Consider the following 18490-nt stretch of genomic DNA (forward strand, 5'->3'; position numbering starts at 1 on the left):
TCTATTAACTTGGTCCCTAATTTTTCAGGTATCCCAACCAGTCACAAGTGTATAGTAGACTATCTTTAAATATGTATTTTAGAAGACAAATTTGCTATTACTGTGATCTGAAAGCCACCACTTCTTATTCAAATTAATTGTATGTTGACTAGAAAATATTAGAAACTAGAGAAATATTTAAAATAACATCCCAGGGCCTCCCTGGTGGCGCAAGGGGTTAGCACGCAGCCGATGAAGCTGTCTGCAGCCTCTGCAGCACGAGTTCAATCCCTGGCTGGCTAGGGAGCAACCCACATGGCGCAGCAGACCTCTCCTGACTCACCTGCTCCCCTCGGCAGTGTACTTAGGTCAATCTGCCTGTTCTGTTCCCCATTCTGTCTCTGGTGAATCCTCTCTCACCAGCCCCCACAACACACATGCCTCTGGCCTGTACCCCAGCCCTTGTATGCATAAATAAATAAATCTTTAAAAAAAAAGTCTGAAGACAATACAAACATACTTTAAAAATAACATTCCAATAAAAATAACACCTTTTCTCTTATTATATATAATTTAATGCAAATATAGTTCTCTCCTATTTAGAGCAGAAGCTAGACAAAAGTGGATACAAGAGTGATTCTAAGATAAGAAAATGACAGTGTATATAGACATTTTTGAAAAGTTTGGTGATGAAATAGAACATGTAAATGAGCAATAGTAGTGGGTAATACAGGTTCAATAGTTTTTCTTTTTAGGGGAGGAGATTACTGCATATATTTCCACATGGGTAGACATGACTCAGCAGTGGGAGACTGCTGGGAAAGGTAAAGGAAAATGTAATGGAATAGAATCCAGAAGAAAGTAGCTCTGATAGAAGAGACATGCCACACTGTAAGAAAACACAAAAGATAATATGGCTAAGGTGTGCTTGGTGATAGAAATAACACCATTAATTTATAAAGTTTCAATTCTGAAAGGAGATCTTGTACTAGTATGTCAAAATAAATATTTAGTTCTTTCTAATTAGCAATTTTAAAAGTTAGAGTACTTATTACTCTCAGGTCACATGTCTGTATGGAACACCAGGAAGATTATTCTTATATTACTATAGAAAAAATTCTGAAGTTTTTTCTGGTGTCCAGGAAAATGTGGAATTATTGCTTGTATACAAATTTAAAAACAAGGACAAATGTCTGAAACAAAATTAATAAAAGTCCTTTCATATATTTAATAGGTGTAAAATTATTTTCATAGACAAGACAAAAAGACAAAAATTGAATATCAATCACCTTTTAAGTGAACGTCTTACGTTTTATATTTTCCCCATGCAAGAAAACTCACTTCTCTTTCTTCAGTTATAAAAACCTGAATTATTTTCCCACCTGACATAAAATTTCAATAATTTAAAAAAAGTTAAAACTTTATTGAGATACTATTCACATACCATACAATTCACCATTTAAAGTATAAGTCAATGGTTTTAATATATTCATAGAGATGTGCAATTGTCACAACCAATTGTAACATACCTTCATTACCCTAGAATAGGTATCAAGTATCCATTACCAATCACATCCCATTTTCCTTCAAACCTGTACATTTCCACCCTACCCACAATCACTGATATACTTTCTGTTTGTACTGATTTATTCTGAACATTTCATGTAATTTGTTGTGTACACTATCTGGTCTTTCCTGACTGGCTTGACAGTATAATCTTTTCAAAGTTTATTATGTTATAACATGTATCTGTATTTCATTCCTTCCTTTCAAAAAAAAGAAAAGAGTTTGTTTAGATAACAAAACACTTGAGTAGAAAAGTTTCTAGGATTCATTTCTTTTAAGAGTAATTTATTCCCACTTAAATATATAGCACTCTATATATAATGGCTATGCACAAAAACATAAAATCATCTTTGGTTTTTCAATGATAAATGAGAAATATTAAATTTCCCAATTAAATAAGGTACACAAATATTTTTACCTTATTCTTTTTTTTTTGAAGAGTAAAAACAAAATAACTTATTGTAATAGAAAGGAATAAATTGATCATACTGCCAATGGAGAAGGAAGCAGTGATTTTTCCCCACCCCACTTTCATTTATCAAAACATACCAATGGACACTTGATAAAAAAAGCAATATGCTTATGATGTACATACACCAGTTGATTTGTGAATAATAAATGGATGAAAGAAAACTATACTAAAGTAATCAGGATGTAGTAAAGTCAAATTGTTATTTTTCTAACTGAGAATGTATTCTTGGTCTATAGGAATAATTCTAGAACAAAGTAGCAGGTTCCCTCCCTAGTAGATAATTTCTGCCTGCTGCTATAAACATCACCAGTATTGCATCATCATTCTTCATCTGCAACTGTGTAAGAAGTGTCTGTTGTGTTGACTGACTACCCTTAAACTGGAATCTGATCTGTTTCATGCCAAACACTGTCATTCACAGTAGATTTACTAAGTGGTGTATACCTCTTAATCTTATATCTCACCACAGTACCATCCAGCCATTAACCTTCAAATTAATAAGATTGTTGGTCTTTATGAAAGGGCATACACTCATACAAACACTAGAAGGGGCAGAAGAAGAACTTTGATCCTTTCATACAACTGAGTAACATTCCACTGTCTGGAATACACATTTTATTTACTCATTCATCACTTGATTGACCACTGGGTTGCTTCCACTTTTGGCTGCCATAAATAATGCTGTTGTGAATATTTGAGAACACATATTTTGTGAACATGCTTTCAATTTACTTAGAGATTTTATCTATATCTCTGTATCTGCATCTCTATAACTAAAAGTCATGTCCCAGGCCATATGGTAATTCTGTTTAACCTTTTAAGAAATAGAAAGACTGATTTTCAAACTTGTATTATTTCACTTTCATATCATCAATGTATGAGGGTTCCAATTTTCCAGATCCTTGCCAACTTGTTATTACATGTTCTGTCACTATAGTCATCATAGTGGGTGTTCAGTGGTATCTCATTGTGTTTTGATTTGAATTTCCCTGATGTCTAATGATGTTGAGCATTTTTCATGTGTTTGCTGGTCACCTGAATATCTTCTTTGGAAAAATGTCTATTCAGATTTATTGCCAATTAAAATTGTTTACTTTTTTAATTATTGAGTTGTAAGAGTTCCTATATATAATATACAAATATATATCCATTATATTACTATAGCGTGTGTGTGTGTGTGTGTGTACAGTAGACACCATATACAAGCTTTGCAATTTTTTTCTCCTATTTGGTGGGTCTTTTTTACTTTCTTGGTGGCATTCTTCAAAGCACTAAGTTTTTAATCTTTAACTATCCAATTTATATATTTTCTCTTGTTGCTTATGTATTTAGTATCATATCTAGGGAACTACTGACTACTGTATGATCATAAAGATTTATTATCTATGCTATTTTCTAAAAGTTTTCCATTTAAATCTGACCAATTTTGAGTTAATCTTTTAAAGCTGTGAGGCAACAGTCCATAAGCACCTTTTAATAATGTTTATTTTTTCATCTTCATAGTGTAAAGCTTTCAGACAGATTCAGATACCAAGTCTTTCTTAGTTCTTGAAAGAATGTTAATTTGTCATTATTCTATCTACTTTTCTATAATTCAAAAAAGCTTTTATCAACTTGGTTTTTTCAAGCTGTGACAGTTTAGTAATTTTTGAAGTTACTTTATATTTTAATCCTCCTATTCCTACTTTAATATCAAGAAAACTAGCATTTCTTAACACAACTTCTGTCATTATAGGCAGTATCTCTAACTTTGTTTTCCTATTAGTTAATTTAAATTCTTTAACTCAGAATACCTTTAATGTTGTTTTAAATGTTGCTTTGGCAATCTTTTGCTTACATTTTCTAATTAAATTTTTACTCTGTGGTTGGGGGAAAATTAAATCTTGAAAGCAAATTAATTCAGATTCTTCCTTACTTCTCTGTTTCTAGATCTTTCCAGTAACCTACCCAAACAATTCCCCATTTTTTCCTTTAAGCTTGGATTCCAATTTTGTCTCTGCCAAACTTCCCAACTCTAGTTATGTTCCAATAATACTTCAACTGCTAAACCATAAAATTCTTCAATGGCTTTTTTCAATTGTTCACCAAGACATCCTTTACCTTAGCATAAAGAACACATGAATTTCTCATAAACTTTGGCGCCATCACCTTGTACTTCAAGAAAAGTTATTGTATTTCTGTTCCCCACACATTCTCCACCCAATCTTATCCTTCTTTGGATTTTCACTGATCAATACTTTCAAACTTCCCCATCTTAGTTCATGTACCTTCTCCTTCTGTATTGGGATTAATACTTATATTACATGTAAGAGGATGTCTTTTAATCCTTAACTGTGAAGGGTAGAACAAGAAGAAATCACTTGATTCAGATTCTTTCAAGAGTCCTAAGGATTAGAGATATTTCATTGTTCTACAATCACTTATATCAGGAAGCATCCAGACATAAAGTAAGATACAACTATTCTTTCCAACAGTCTGCTAGTATTTTAAAAACCTCATTTTCCAAATATATATGTTTTGGCTAAAAGGTTGCCATCAAATCTACTTTAACATAATTAAAAAGTTTCTAGATTGATTTTGGGGAAAGTAAAAATCATATTTAATGAGGGAGAATTTCTTGTCTTTCCACAAATGTGTTTTAAATGATAAGTTTTTTTAATTTTTTAAAAATTTTTAAATGATAATTTAAATGATAAGAATTCTGAAATAACTACTTCTGTCTTGGGAATCACAGAACTACTATATTCACATGCAAATATATAAACATCACGTATTTGTGAGTGTATACACCATATTATATGCTAAGCCATGTTTCTGTTTGAATAATGCTAATTCACAATTTATACAGGAATATTTTCACTTCATGGACATTTTTAGAATAGGATCATTTCCTTTTTATCAAAAAATGATATCTAACACCTATGAACAAAAGAAAAAGCATTTCCTTTTAAATATTTAAACTACAAATTCTAAAAGTAATCTATTCAAGAATTATTTCTACCCCACCCAATCTAAACTAAAAAAAAAAACTAGCAATTTAGAGATGACTAACGCTTTAAAATTCTATTTTGAAAAGACTATCATAATTATAATGCAATCTTGTCATTGCATGGGAGATGACTTCATTGTAAACTGGTTTTGATTTTTTTACTTAGGATTTTTAGGTTTAAGGTATGAGATTCAAATACTATTTTTATTTTCAAGGTCTTAGTAGCTTCAATATATAGTATCTTTCATAATTAAACTTTAATTTATTAGTGATAATAAATGAAAGAACCACGTTTCATTTCCTAAAGTTCATTGCAAACTCAAAAAATGATGTCTAAAAGCCTGTCATCATTGTTCATCTATAGAAATATCCCAAAAGTATATTATGGTATCATGTTGCTTTAAAATAATTCAACAAATATAAATCTCAATAACACAGATACTTCTTTTAGTTAAGAACTCTCTTATCCTGGCTGAATTTATAAACATGATTATTTTGTACTCACCAAATGAGAAACTTACACTTTTATTATCTAAAAACAAAGAGGCTCCTAAGTAAAGATATAATTTGTATCAGTTGATTAACTAAAAAAAAAGATGAAATTTACTCAAAATCTGAAATGTCAAATACTGTATCAGGACTTGTAAATAAATATTCAAGGTAAGATAGCTTTATATAGATTCCTAATTTTCTCCATCATACTGGTGTATAGTTGTCACTCTTTCCTCTCTTTCAGAAATATAGCTGAGGTAGCAATAAGTAGACCAATTTAGAATTGTAGGAAGCTGCACTGTATGAGGCATTACAGAACTTTATTGAACAAATGTTCTGTCTCTATGCTATACAATTTCATAGTCATTAGTCACACACAGTTAATGAACACCTGAAATGTGACACAGTGACTGAAAACTGAATTAGTATTTTAATCATTATCAATTTTAATTTACATAGTGGCATGTGTCTATTGTATTGAACAATACATGTCTAAAGCACTGACATTATTGAATACTTATATTTAAAAATGCTTTCGATATGGGAGAAACACAATTTAACAAAAGCTACAAAAACTGATCAGTGGACCAGACTTTAATATAGGAGTGACTGTTGTCTAATATGAGCATTTTTCTTAAAGATTTATTTATTTATTTATAAAAGCACTGGATACAGTCAGAAGCGAGGGAGGGTGAGAGAATTCACCAGAGCCAGAGCAGGGAGCAGAGCAGGCAGAAGTACTGAAGTACTGCGGAGGGGAGCAGCGGGCGGCAGGAGAGGTCTGCGTGCCATGTGGGACCCTCACCTGGTGGCCGGGGATCAAACTGGCACTGCAGAGGCTGCGGGCAGCTTCGCAACCCAGCGCTCAAATGCTGAGCCACCGGGGAGGCCCTAATATGAGCATTATTTCCATCATAAAAAATTAATGAAGTCCTATTTTCCTATGGGCCAGGGTATCATCTCTTAAGTCTATTATACAACCCAAGAAAAACAACATTGGTATAGATTGCCCTAAAAAGGCAATAGAGCAATCATTAATTTATACATAACTACAACGTAGTAATATATACATACGAATGAAATAAATAATTTATTTATAGTCTTTATGAAGGAGGGAGGGAGGGAGGGAGGGAGGGAGGAAGGAAGGGAGGGAGGGAGGGAGGGAGGGAGGGAGGGAGGGAGGGAGGGAGGGAGGGTTGGTTGTAGGGCCTCTCCAGTGGTATAGCATGTTGAGCACAGCACTGGGAAGCTGTCCACAGCCTCTGCAGCACGGGTTTGATTCCCAGCCGGTCATGGAGATTCCCACATAGTGTGGCAGACCTTTCTTGTCTCGCCCGCTGCTCGCCTCAGGAGTGTATTTTGGTCATCTGCCTATTCTGAGCCCTGCTTTGTCTCTGGTGAATCCTGTCACCCTCCCGCGCCTCTGGCCTGTACTCCAGTTCTTGCATAAAAATAAATAAATCTTTAGGGCCTCCCCGGTGGCGCAGCGGTTGAGCACTGGGTTGCGAAGCTGCCCGCGGCCCCTGCAGTGCCGATTCGATCCCCAGCTGCTCCCCGGCCACCAGAGGAGGGTCCCACATGGCGCGCAGACCTCTCCTGCCGCCCGCTGCTTCCCTCAGCAGTGTACTTCGGTCCTCCTGCCTGTTCTGCTCCCCGCTCTGGCTCTGATGAATTCTCTCACCCTCCCGCACTTCTGACTGTACCCAGTGCATGTATAAACAAAACAAACAAACAAATAAATAAATAAATAACATGTCTCTATTAAAAAATAATAATAATAAAAATAAATAAATAAATAAATCTTTAAAAAAAAAGAAAGAAATGTTGTAATGTGGTAAGAAAAGGAGTACCACAGAAATTTCACAGTTAGGCTTTTCTTCAAACTGGCCAATAAAGTCTGTGGAGAGAATGAAACTTTAAGTGTTGAAAGAGAAGGAACTGGAAATAATTCAGATACGAGATTCCAGGCATAATCTCAAGCCTGAAAAGATAAACCAAGGTAGATGTATGTTTAGTTGACATATTATATTTTCCTGAGAAAATATGGGTTTTTCTGAGCAGTACAAAAAAAAAGGGGGGAAATAAAATAGCTGAAGATTTTGGAAATGGAATGATGCCTCATTCTATTCTTATTTTAAAATTTTAGAGGACTTTTTCACATATATATTTGAAAATAAAGGACTTTTAAACCTGGTTGTTTTGAAGTCTCTCAAGGCTGCAGAGATGTATTCAGATAAATGTTTTTCCATGAGTGCTACTCTGATCCAGGCTCTACCCTAAAAGGAAGAAAGAAAGAATCAATATGAAAAAAATTGTAAGTTAAAAATATTTTGCCCACTGTGGCATCAAAAATCATAAGCATTTCAATATGTAAAGAACAACTCATTCAGAATACACAATAAAGATTGAGAAAATATTTAAGTAGATAAAATAGGTAAATTTTAATTATATATAATCACAAATTTTGTTTCTCTGAAGGTAGAGGGTACAGAATGTCAGATTAACTTTCTATCCTCTGAAGGAACAGAACCATTACTATTGAATTTCTTGTGTTAGAGAAAACTTTTGAATCATATAATGTAATTTAAGTTGTAACTCTCTACTTCAACACCCAAAATCAACATGCTAATTAAAATTGTGTTCCCTTATAAAACATGAGGAACAGATTTCATTCTTGTTAATAAAAATCATTATACTCACATCAGTGTGTGAAACAATTTCCTACCTATTGTTCCAGATGGAAGTTTATGCAATTAATAATGAACCTGAAATTTCATTACTTGTCATGCATACAAATCATGAGTTAACCCCAGAGAATACTAAAAACTACTACTGAATATTTAAATCAGAAAAAAACGAACAACAAAAATGCCTCAAAATGAATATTCTAGCACATAATCACAGAAACAGAAAATATTAAATATGAATAATCAAATTTTACTTTTGAAAAAGCGTGACATCGTTTCAATAGTTGGGACTAGTGAATTAACTTTTTTTAAATAATCCAAAGCATTTCTTCTGGATTCTTTGTTTAGAATAAAAAAAATAAGAATGTAATGAAAGGCTATACTATAAGCAGTAGTAGTATTGGAAAAAAAAGGAATGATATGAGTGTAGTCAGTATGCCATCCAGTTTGCCTGCCAGGCTCAACACTCACTTTCAGCTTGCCCAGTACCTGTTAGTTCATAGGTCCTTCTTAGTAAGTTTAGAACCTACAATTACCTGATTAGAACAGAAAAAGGAAGAGGCAAGTCAGTCCCTAGCCAGCAATCTCCAAATTCTCTCTTAACATTTCATTTAAAAGATTCAGACACTAGTAGTGGGGTTTTGAATCAAAAGGCTACAATTTCACCAGTACAAAAGCAGAGAAAATTGTTCTCCAGAAAGTTAGACAAAGGAGACTGTGCTATTGCTATATAAGAAATGTGGAGAAAGCCCTGTTTCCAAATTTATTAATTTCAACCCATACAAAACTGGGCTGCACCCAGTTTCCTGTCCCTGGATGTTTGTGGAATTTTTCATTAGACTGTGATAATAAATTGTTCTAATTTTAACGGCTCTTTTCTTTCAACAAAAAAACTGATAGAACAAAAGGCAAACAGCCTTATAAAGTCTGTTGTGTCCATTAAGTGGAAAGTAGCAAAATAGGTTTAATGTTTTAGACTCTATCAGCTAAATAATGACGAAGGCTGTTGAAGGCTTTTGGGGGAAAAAAGTCAATAACAGTACTCAATATTTATAAATATTGATATATATTGTTATATATATCAATTGATAAAACAATTGATAGAACAATATATATCAATTGCATATATATAAAGAATGCAATTCACTCACTCACACACACACACACACACACACACACACAGATCTGTTTTAAGAACTTTATAATACATAAAGATACTTAATCTTCCCAAGAGTTGTGGGAGTTAGGTTACACCATGGTCACTACCTTATGTATGAAGAAACAAAACAAAGAAACAACTGTAAGTCAGGAAATGCATCTTCTCAGAGCCAAACCAACCAACCTCATTGAATTAATACTCATGCATACATTTCCCTATGTTTCAGGGGGGAACTAAAATCATTTAAGAGAGTGAAAAGACAAACCACAAAGCAGACAAATCTATTTGCATTATATATCTACAAACTCTCATTCATAAGATACAAAGAGTTGGTCAAGATTTGCACAGCACAATTCCAATTAGTCACATCCTGGTTCAAATGTTTCTTCGTAGAAGGCATCCCTAACTATCCAATCTTCCCTCTTCCACCATTTCTTTTTCTAACCTTTTAGTTTTATTTTCTGAGATTAAATACATATTTGTTGCATTAATGAAAAGCAATATACATATCACTTGTTTCTTGGTCATCTTTTTCACCATTGTCACTGTATCCTATGTATTTACAATTTCTGACACACTCAATATAAACACTTGCTGAATATGGATAAAAAGTAAAGAACTAAAGTAATTTAGCTACTGGGCACTGGAATTACCCATGAGAAGTGCAGAAAAGGCACAATATGAGGAAAACAGTATTTCACAAAAATTCGTATGAAATTAGTATTTAATATGAATAGAGTATAAAACAATCAGAACTGGGGACAGGAAATGTCAAGTGGTGGTTAAAAGAGGAGATAAAGTTTTATGAGTCATAATAGAAAGTGGTCATTAAAGCAATCTCTTTGCAATATTACATATTATTGTGAAGTTCTAGTATTTGGGGGTCTCTTCTGAATATTCTTCTGCCTCTCAGAGTCTTCAAAAGATGTCAAAAATCATAGCTATCAACTTTATCTGTACTTTTCCATATTATGAAGTTTGATATGTTTTAGCTACATTTTTAATTATTGTCACTAAATTTAAATTTTATAAATAGCATCTTTTAAAAATAAGATATCAAGTTGATGTTTTACAAATTATTTTATTAAATTTTGACATATAATTTTCAATTTTACCAAACAAAATTTTTCCAAAAGAAAAAAATTCCTAAATAACAATGAGTGCAGGAAAAATAAACTTAGAAACTATTCTTTTAACATATTTATTATATAATAAACTTAGAATAATAAACTTAGAAATAATAAACTTAGGAATAATAAACTTAGAAACTATTCTTTTGACATATTTATTATAAAAATATGTAATTTATAAACTTATAATTATGAAATAATGAATGATGCCTTGGTCTTAAACTGTACATCCATTTGTAATCTTTATATTCAATTTACATTTCATTTTATAATTGTTTTTTCTCTTAAGTGTCAAAAATAGTAAGGAAAGCTACTATGGAAATCCAATAAAAAAACAAAAAGCTGATAAAGCTTATTATCAGCAGCTTAGACTTTTCACAATCTTAAATATATTAGAGAACCCCCAAAAAAGCTTTGATATAGGTTATATTTATCAATATTTACTATTTTATAATTTAAAACAGGAAACTTAAAAATATTAGGTTATTCCAAATAAAAATAATTAACCCATTGCATTAGTATTTTTATGGAAGCATTTTTTTCTAAACAAAAATATTAGTGAAAGTGGCTCTTTTTTACATACTTCAAATCTTTAAAATGACTTAGGGAAAAGAGAGTAATAGATCTGCTTCTGCATTTCATCTGTTACAATGTATTTTTTGATTCAAATATATGAGGAAAATGTTGTCTCACAAAGATATACCATTGAAAAAGTGAGTCTTTTAATAGCCTTTTCAGATAACTGGATAGTATGATTTTATATCAAAACTCAGTAAGTGATAATTTTTTAAAATTAATTGCAACATGGAATCTATAACCACATCAATGAACTTTTCATACTACCTTACACTAAATTCATCAGTCCATATTCTATTTAAAAAGATCTTTTAACCATACATGATTTTGTAATTCCATGCATCAGTCATTTGGAAAATGAGACATGCAGGTCTACCAAATGTTGACACATTTCATTAACCAGTAAAAAATGCATTTGTTAATTTTGCCACCAATGTTATCAGAAAAGTGTTTATTTCTGAAAAGATATAAAATTTAAGATGGTGAATACAAGTTTTCCAAGTTACTAATTTTTACTGGCGAGCTTTTATTTTACTATTGACAACAAATACTGTCAGCTGTTGTCCTTGAAGTAACAGGCTTACTCTGTTCATTTTTATTTAAAGCAAATGCTTAAGTCTAAAAATATATAGCTTGTAGATTTTTCTTTTTCTATTCTATTATTCTTTTATTGATGTAATATATACAACACTGTATATGATTCAAAGGTAGACTTTTCTTCAAGTAAAAAGAGTTTTGCATGGAAAAAAGTTTCATGCTTGGCTCACAACTCAAAGAACTATATGTGTGTATTTCCTTGAGGCAATATTTCAATATACTGTTTTATGCATATCTTCTATTTTGTCACTCAGAATATTGAAAATATAAGTGAAAATGGGACTTTCGTTCTCTCTCTCTCTCTCTCTCTCTCTCTCTCTCTCTTTCTCTTTTTTTTTTGACTGAGTGCATGGTAGTAAAGAACTCAAATGCAGCTGGTATAGTTTGATGCCACTGCTTTAATTCATGCTAAGGCAGCAGTAGTTTTATTCACCATTGCTTCTGCTTAGTAGGACAATATCAACACAGTGCAAAAGGCAAATAATATCTTGATTTTAATGAAAACAGTTTTGACATTTTGGACTCTCTGGATTCTACATAACAGATTTAGATTATTCATAAAATGTAGAAACTTTATGAAATAGGAAACACTGTATTATGCTTTCTAAAGTGACTAGCTATGTACCATCCTACTATTCATAAGGAAACAATAAAGATTTAAGAACTTTCTAAAATAACTACATGCAATTTAAAAGAAAAGGAAATAGGTCTCTGAAAGATGTTAAATTTGATCAAGTGTTTAATATCAACAAAGAAAAAAATATACAACATAAAAAAACAACTTTCCCTTTGGTTCAAAACCACTTACAATTAGATTAAATATGCTGCATATTATTATTGATATCTTACCTTAGCTCTAGAGGAACTGACATTTTCCATATTTTCAATGCTGCAGATACAATTCTGTGAAACTTTCCGGCAAGCCACTCTGATATAGTCCCAGAAGCTACGTGGACTTTCATAACCAAACCAGGTTACTTGACCTTCAGGAGACAAATTGTGATACAAAATAAAAGAAAACTAGACTAGAAAATTCAAAAAAACGGGAACACAAAAATTCTGAAAAATAAAAGATAACATAGCATGCTCTAGTGGAGAGGGTACTAACTTTGGTGTAAAAAGTCTTCAATCTAGTCCTGTTATAAGTTTAACTAGCTGTAAAACTAACTATATAGGGCCTCCCTGGTGGCACAGATGGTTGAGCATCGCACTGTGAAGCTGTCCACAACCTCTGCAGCGTGCGTTCGAACCCGGCCGGCCAGCAAGAATCCCACATGGCGCAGCATCCTCTCCTGTCTCACCCGCTGCTCCCCTCAGCAGTGTATTTTGTCAGTATGCCTGTTCTGTTCCCCACTTTGTCTCTGGTGAATTCTCTCATGCTCCCGCACATCTGGCCTTTGCCCTGGTTCTTGTATAAATAAATAAATCTTAAAAAAAAAAAAACTATATAACTTTGATTATAGTGTTTTAAGAATAAAACAAAATGAAATAAAAAGGAGACTAGACTCTAAAAAAAGTCTTGCAGCTTAATATCTATCTGTTCTAATATAGTCTGTTGGATAGTACACAGAAAACCTTTACTGCGGTCCAGTTTAAATGTCAACAGCTGAATTCTAAAGTTTTCTCTACTTAGAAATAGAAAAGAAAAGAAAAAAACCTTTCCTCTACTGCATAGGGATATTTAAAAGAAATAAATCAATATGTGGTCTACTCTACTATATAATCAACCAGAATGCTACTTTTACTAACTTTTCATGTATCTCCTACTACTCTCATCTATAAAGCCATAAAGCTCCATATCATCATTCATCTGCTCCTTTCTAGTTCCAACCCATGAAAAAGTCCTGTGGACATGTACCATTCTAATTTTTTGAGATGTGGGCAGTTACATGTCTGTTCAGGAACAAATGTTCTTATATTAATATTACAGAACCATGCAGCGTCTGCGTACTAGGTTGACAGAACAATTTTGTTCTTAGTATTTAAAAAAATTTTTTTAACTATTATTTTTTATTGAGGTAATGTTTGTTTACAAAACTTTGTACAATTTAAGGGAATAGGGTCATGCTTCCTCAGATGTGTAACCAGACCTCACCCACTACAAAAACTTTAATAATCCTCTACCATAATCCAGTGCCCCCCTCCCACTTTGCTCCCTACCCTTCACCTTCCTACTCAATAGACTTAATTCTACAGTCAGATTTCTAGGGTTTGTTTTGGTTTAGTATTGTCTTATCCTTTGTTGTTGTTTTTAAATAGGATATGAGCGATATCTTAATACCTTCTTCAGCTGTCTGTCAAGATTATTCTTACCTAGGGAAGTTGTTTTAATCTTAATGTATAAAGATTTGCTTTTATATTATTAAATCTATGCTTTTTTGTTTTGAACTAATTAAAATAAATCTTCCTTTCCCCAGTAATAGTTTCTCTCCCACAACATCACTAGGAGTTTTGTCAACAAACAATATTTTAGGAGAATTGCCTGAAATGGCATCTGAGTAGTTCACAATCATAAGAATAACAGGGCTCTTTTAAGAAATACTCATGCCTGGGTTTCATTCCAACTAAATAATCAGAATCTTTAGGGAAGGGGCTATGGGATTGGTATTTTTAAAAAGATCCTTATGATATTTCTAATATATTTATGGTTAATCAACCAATGGAAATCTTACATAATATAGGTAGTCTTATAATTTAGGACATTTTAAAGACCTCCTCTGCTGATAAACCATAAGTGATCTATACAGTAGGTTGATTCCCTCTTTATGTGCTGACATAACAATCTGTGCTTACTTTCCTCATAATTTTCTATACATTTGATTGTCTCCAATATTAGGTTGTAAAATCAGTAAGGCAGGGATTGTTTCTTAATTGTCTTTAAATCAAGCTCCAGTGCTTGACACATTGGATCACAGTAGGCATTCAATAAATACTTATTAAACAAATGTTTTGGTAAGTTAGCATAAAACAGGTAATCTTATTTGCAAAGTATGTATCTTTTTCTAGTAACAATTGCAGTGCTATCTGGCATTAAGATGTCTGTATGGCTAACTACAAATATTAAAAATTCTAGACAAGTACATTTACCTTTAGTATATATAAATAAGAATATTAAAAAATATTGAAAATCTACAAATTCTTATTCAAACGCCTATGTATTTTTACATCTCTTTAAAAGTTAAACCTGTCTTACCTACAAATAAAAATCTACAGGAATGTTTATACTCTCCCTTCTTCCTCTCAATTTTTACCCATCACTTTCTTTTATCCCTTATCTTCTTTGAGTTAAAAACAAAAAATTCACAGTAGAGTACCTCAGTGGAGTTTGTCTTTAAGGCAATTTTCATGTCATCAACTTGTTAGCCATGTGGGAGGAGACAGGAATGTTGATGGTTAAGAATATGGACTTTTGGGCCTCCCTGGTGGCACAGACAGTTGAGTGCAGTGCTGTGAAGCTGTCCACAGCCTTTGCAGTGCAGATTCGATCCCGGCTGGCAGGGGAGATACCCACACGGTGCAGCGGACCTTCCTGTCTCACCCACTGCTCCCCTCAGCAGTGTATTTCAGTCAGTCTGCCTGTTCTGTTCCCCACTCTGTCTCTGGTGAATCCTCTCACCCTCCTGCACATCTGGCCTGTACCCCAGTTCTTGTATGCATGAATAAATAAATCTTAAAAAAAAAAAAAGAATATGGGCTTTTGCAAATGAACAAACAAAATATAAACAAAACCAAAACCTTAGACTCTGATGAAAGAATGGTGGTTATGAGAGAGGAAGGAGTGGGAGAAAGGGCTGACTAGTGGATAGTAACTGGACCTTTAGTGCTGGGTGTGATAACATATATGTGGTTACTGAGGTGAGAAGATGTATTCCTGAAATGTACTCCAACACTTACAGTGTTGTAAATGAATGTAACCTTAATTAAAAAAAAAAAAAGCTATTACGGGCTTTTGAGTTGGATGGAACTGAATTAAATTACTTTCTAACTATACAATCTTGAGCAAATAATGTCACTTTACAAATCTAAGTTTCTTCTATTAGTTAACAATAATGGTAGAACCTACCTGATAACTGCTATGAGGATTAAATTAGATAATATGCATGCAGTAATTAGAAATTAATATAATACACATGTTAACAATTATACTATTGTAATTTACCACTATTATCATACAAACAGTTAAGGGACTCAAACTCCTCTTATACCACAAAGTGCAAATGAGATATAAAGTTAAGCTTTTTCCCATACTTGGTTAGAATCTAGAAAAAAACAATCTTTAAAATGTTCTCCTTAATTCAAACTTTTCCCATATATTTGCCTCCCCCAAATGTTTTTAGTTTCAACTAATTTCCTCTGGCTCCTATTAATTATATCATTCCATATTTTTCAAATGAGAACTACAACTATCAGATTTCTCTCAAGAAATGGATACTAAAATACTGACAGGGATCCTAAAAGAGAGAATCACAATGTTTGACTGGGGAATTAATTTTAAACCTTCTCACGAGTTTCACAGACTAAGTGTAGGGGCAGGAATTGGCAGAGTGCAGGTTTTCTGATCCCATGCAGACCGGGTAAAGGAGGAGTCAGAGTCCTCAGTAGTTTTGCAGGTCCTTTATTGGGGTTCACCAGGCATATGGCAGGCAGGGGTGCTGGCTGGGGGGCTGGGAGGCTGGCAGGCCTCCCAGCCCCCAGCAAATCTTTACTCTATCTGGGCTCTCTGGCGTTCTCTGCTTCTGCGTCGGCTTCTCCTTCAGGTTCTGCTGCTGCTGGCTGGGGCTGCTGGCGTCCCCCCGAGACGCCGCCCTTAAAAGCACAGTCTTAACTCAGCTGAATCCCATCTACCTATGCCCACACCCTATTCCAGGTGCCCGCCATCAGGCATGCATTCAGGACAAGGATCCATCATCTATCCTGATGGCGGAAGGGCAGAAAAGCCTGACATTTTCTTTACCCTACAGTCCACCCCCTCAGGATTTTCTGCCATACAGTCTATACAATACAGTATATACAATTTTCTAAGCAAACAAACAATGCAGCCATGGCCCACAAAAGCAAATACATCAAATATAACAAAATACAATATAACAAAATACAACAGAACACAAATAAGTCCAGGCAGGGCACCAACCAAGTGCAAAAGACAATTATTGGTACCAGCAGATGAGCCACCAAATCTGCTGCCGAAGGCACTGCTCATATAAGGGAGGGGAATCACTCACGGCATCTACTATAACATACCAGGAGCCGTCAGGCTTCCTGGCCTTCTCCGGCTGTAGTCTAGGCTACAAGGCACACACAGCATCCACCCCCAGGATGCACTAGCTCTGGGATTGGCAATTTTATTCTGTTGGGGGTAATCGCCAACCCTCAGGGTTTCTGTCTGCAGTCGCTCCAACACTCGGCCTTCATGGCCACCCATGCGACTCACAGACCCCTGCTCTCAAGCCAACCCACTGCACAAGCACATGGGTTGGGGATCCAAACTTTGCATTTGGCTTGGGCTCCACCCCAAGCCACATTCCCCACCCGTCCCCCAAGGACGGGCTCCTCAGCTCCTCACCCTCACTCAAGAATGAGCAGGGCATCACCCATAGGTGATTTTACGAGACTCACAGGGCTTCAGCATACCCAGGCTGCTTAACAGCCGCTTTAGGGCTTCTCAACTTAGCATCAGTACCAGCTTTTGCCACCTTAGTTGGCTTTTCTCCTCCACCTGGCCACTGGGCATACACAGGCTGCTTTTGGCCATCTAGGCCCACTGGCCACCCCCAGATTCTCAAAAAATAAACAACCTGCTAAGGTCCTCCGCCTTCTGGCGGGATTGTCAGTCCAAAATCATCAGTTAATCAGTCTATCAGTCCATTGGCCTCTCCCTGCTTCAGCAATGGCCTGCTGCCTCAGGGGTCATTGGCTGGTCCTTTCCGGTGTCGTTGGCTGGTCCTATCTGGTGTCGTTGGCTGGTCCTATCCAGTGTCGTTGGCTGGTCCTATCCGGTGTCGTTGGCTGGTCCTTTCCGGTGTCGTTGGCTGGTCCTTTCGGGCGTCTCCTTCACGCCAGGTCTCATCCTGTAGCTCGTGGACGTATCCATCTTCTATACCGCCATGGTGCCTCCAGCGTCGTCACAGGCAAAGTCTGTTCTCCTTAGTCCCTCCAGGTCTTCGGAGGGCTCCAATACCCGTCTGCATGGATCTTGCCGACATACGCCAATTGTAGGGGCAGGAATTGGCAGAGTGCAGGTTTTCTGATCCCATGCAGACCGGGTAAAGGAGGAGTCAGAGTCCTCAGTAGTTTTGCAGGTCCTTTATTGGGGTTCACCAGGCATATGGCAGGCAGGGGTGCTGGCTGGGGGGCTGGGAGGCTGGCAGGCCTCCCAGCCCCCAGCAAATCTTTACTCTATCTGGGCTCTCTGGCGTTCTCTGCTTCTGCGTCGGCTTCTCCTTCAGGTTCTGCTGCTGCTGGCTGGGGCTGCTGGCGTCCCCCCGAGACGCCGCCCTTAAAAGCACAGTCTTAACTCAGCTGAATCCCATCTACCTATGCCCACACCCTATTCCAGGTGCCCGCCATCAGGCATGCATTCAGGACAAGGATCCATCATCTATCCTGATGGCGGAAGGGCAGAAAAGCCTGACATTTTCTTTACCCTACACTAAGGAAAACCATTTACAAGATGTTTTAAAGTAGAGCTGTCAGATACCAAAAGAATTTAATAAAGTACCATTTGGAGGCAAGGAAACAAATCTATACAAAAACTAAAAATGTAGGCCTAGGATAAACAGAGAAGGAAGAGACACTAAATCCTTTCCTGCTATGGATAGGTTATGCTATCTACAAGACTTCCAC

The 18490-nt window shown here is 35.2% G+C and overlaps 1 protein-coding gene across 4 annotated transcripts in view; it reads right to left on the bottom strand.

Annotated features, from left to right (window-relative positions):
- RUNDC3B (RUN domain containing 3B) overlaps positions 1–18490 on the bottom strand; it is a 101024-nt gene that overhangs the window by 46597 nt on the left and 35937 nt on the right. For all 4 annotated transcript variants that reach the window (XM_037510536.2, XM_037510545.2, XM_037510564.2 and 1 more), the window contains 2 exons: positions 12497–12630; positions 7689–7774 (listed from right to left, as the gene is read on the bottom strand). In XM_037510536.2, coding sequence (XP_037366433.1) covers positions 7689–7774; positions 12497–12630 — 220 coding nt within the window. The remainder of the gene's footprint in view (positions 1–7688; positions 7775–12496; positions 12631–18490) is intronic.

This window comes from Talpa occidentalis, unplaced genomic scaffold (assembly GCF_014898055.3).
Source record: "Talpa occidentalis isolate TD23 unplaced genomic scaffold, MPIMG_talOcc4v2.1, whole genome shotgun sequence".
NCBI lineage: Eukaryota > Metazoa > Chordata > Mammalia > Eulipotyphla > Talpidae > Talpa > Talpa occidentalis.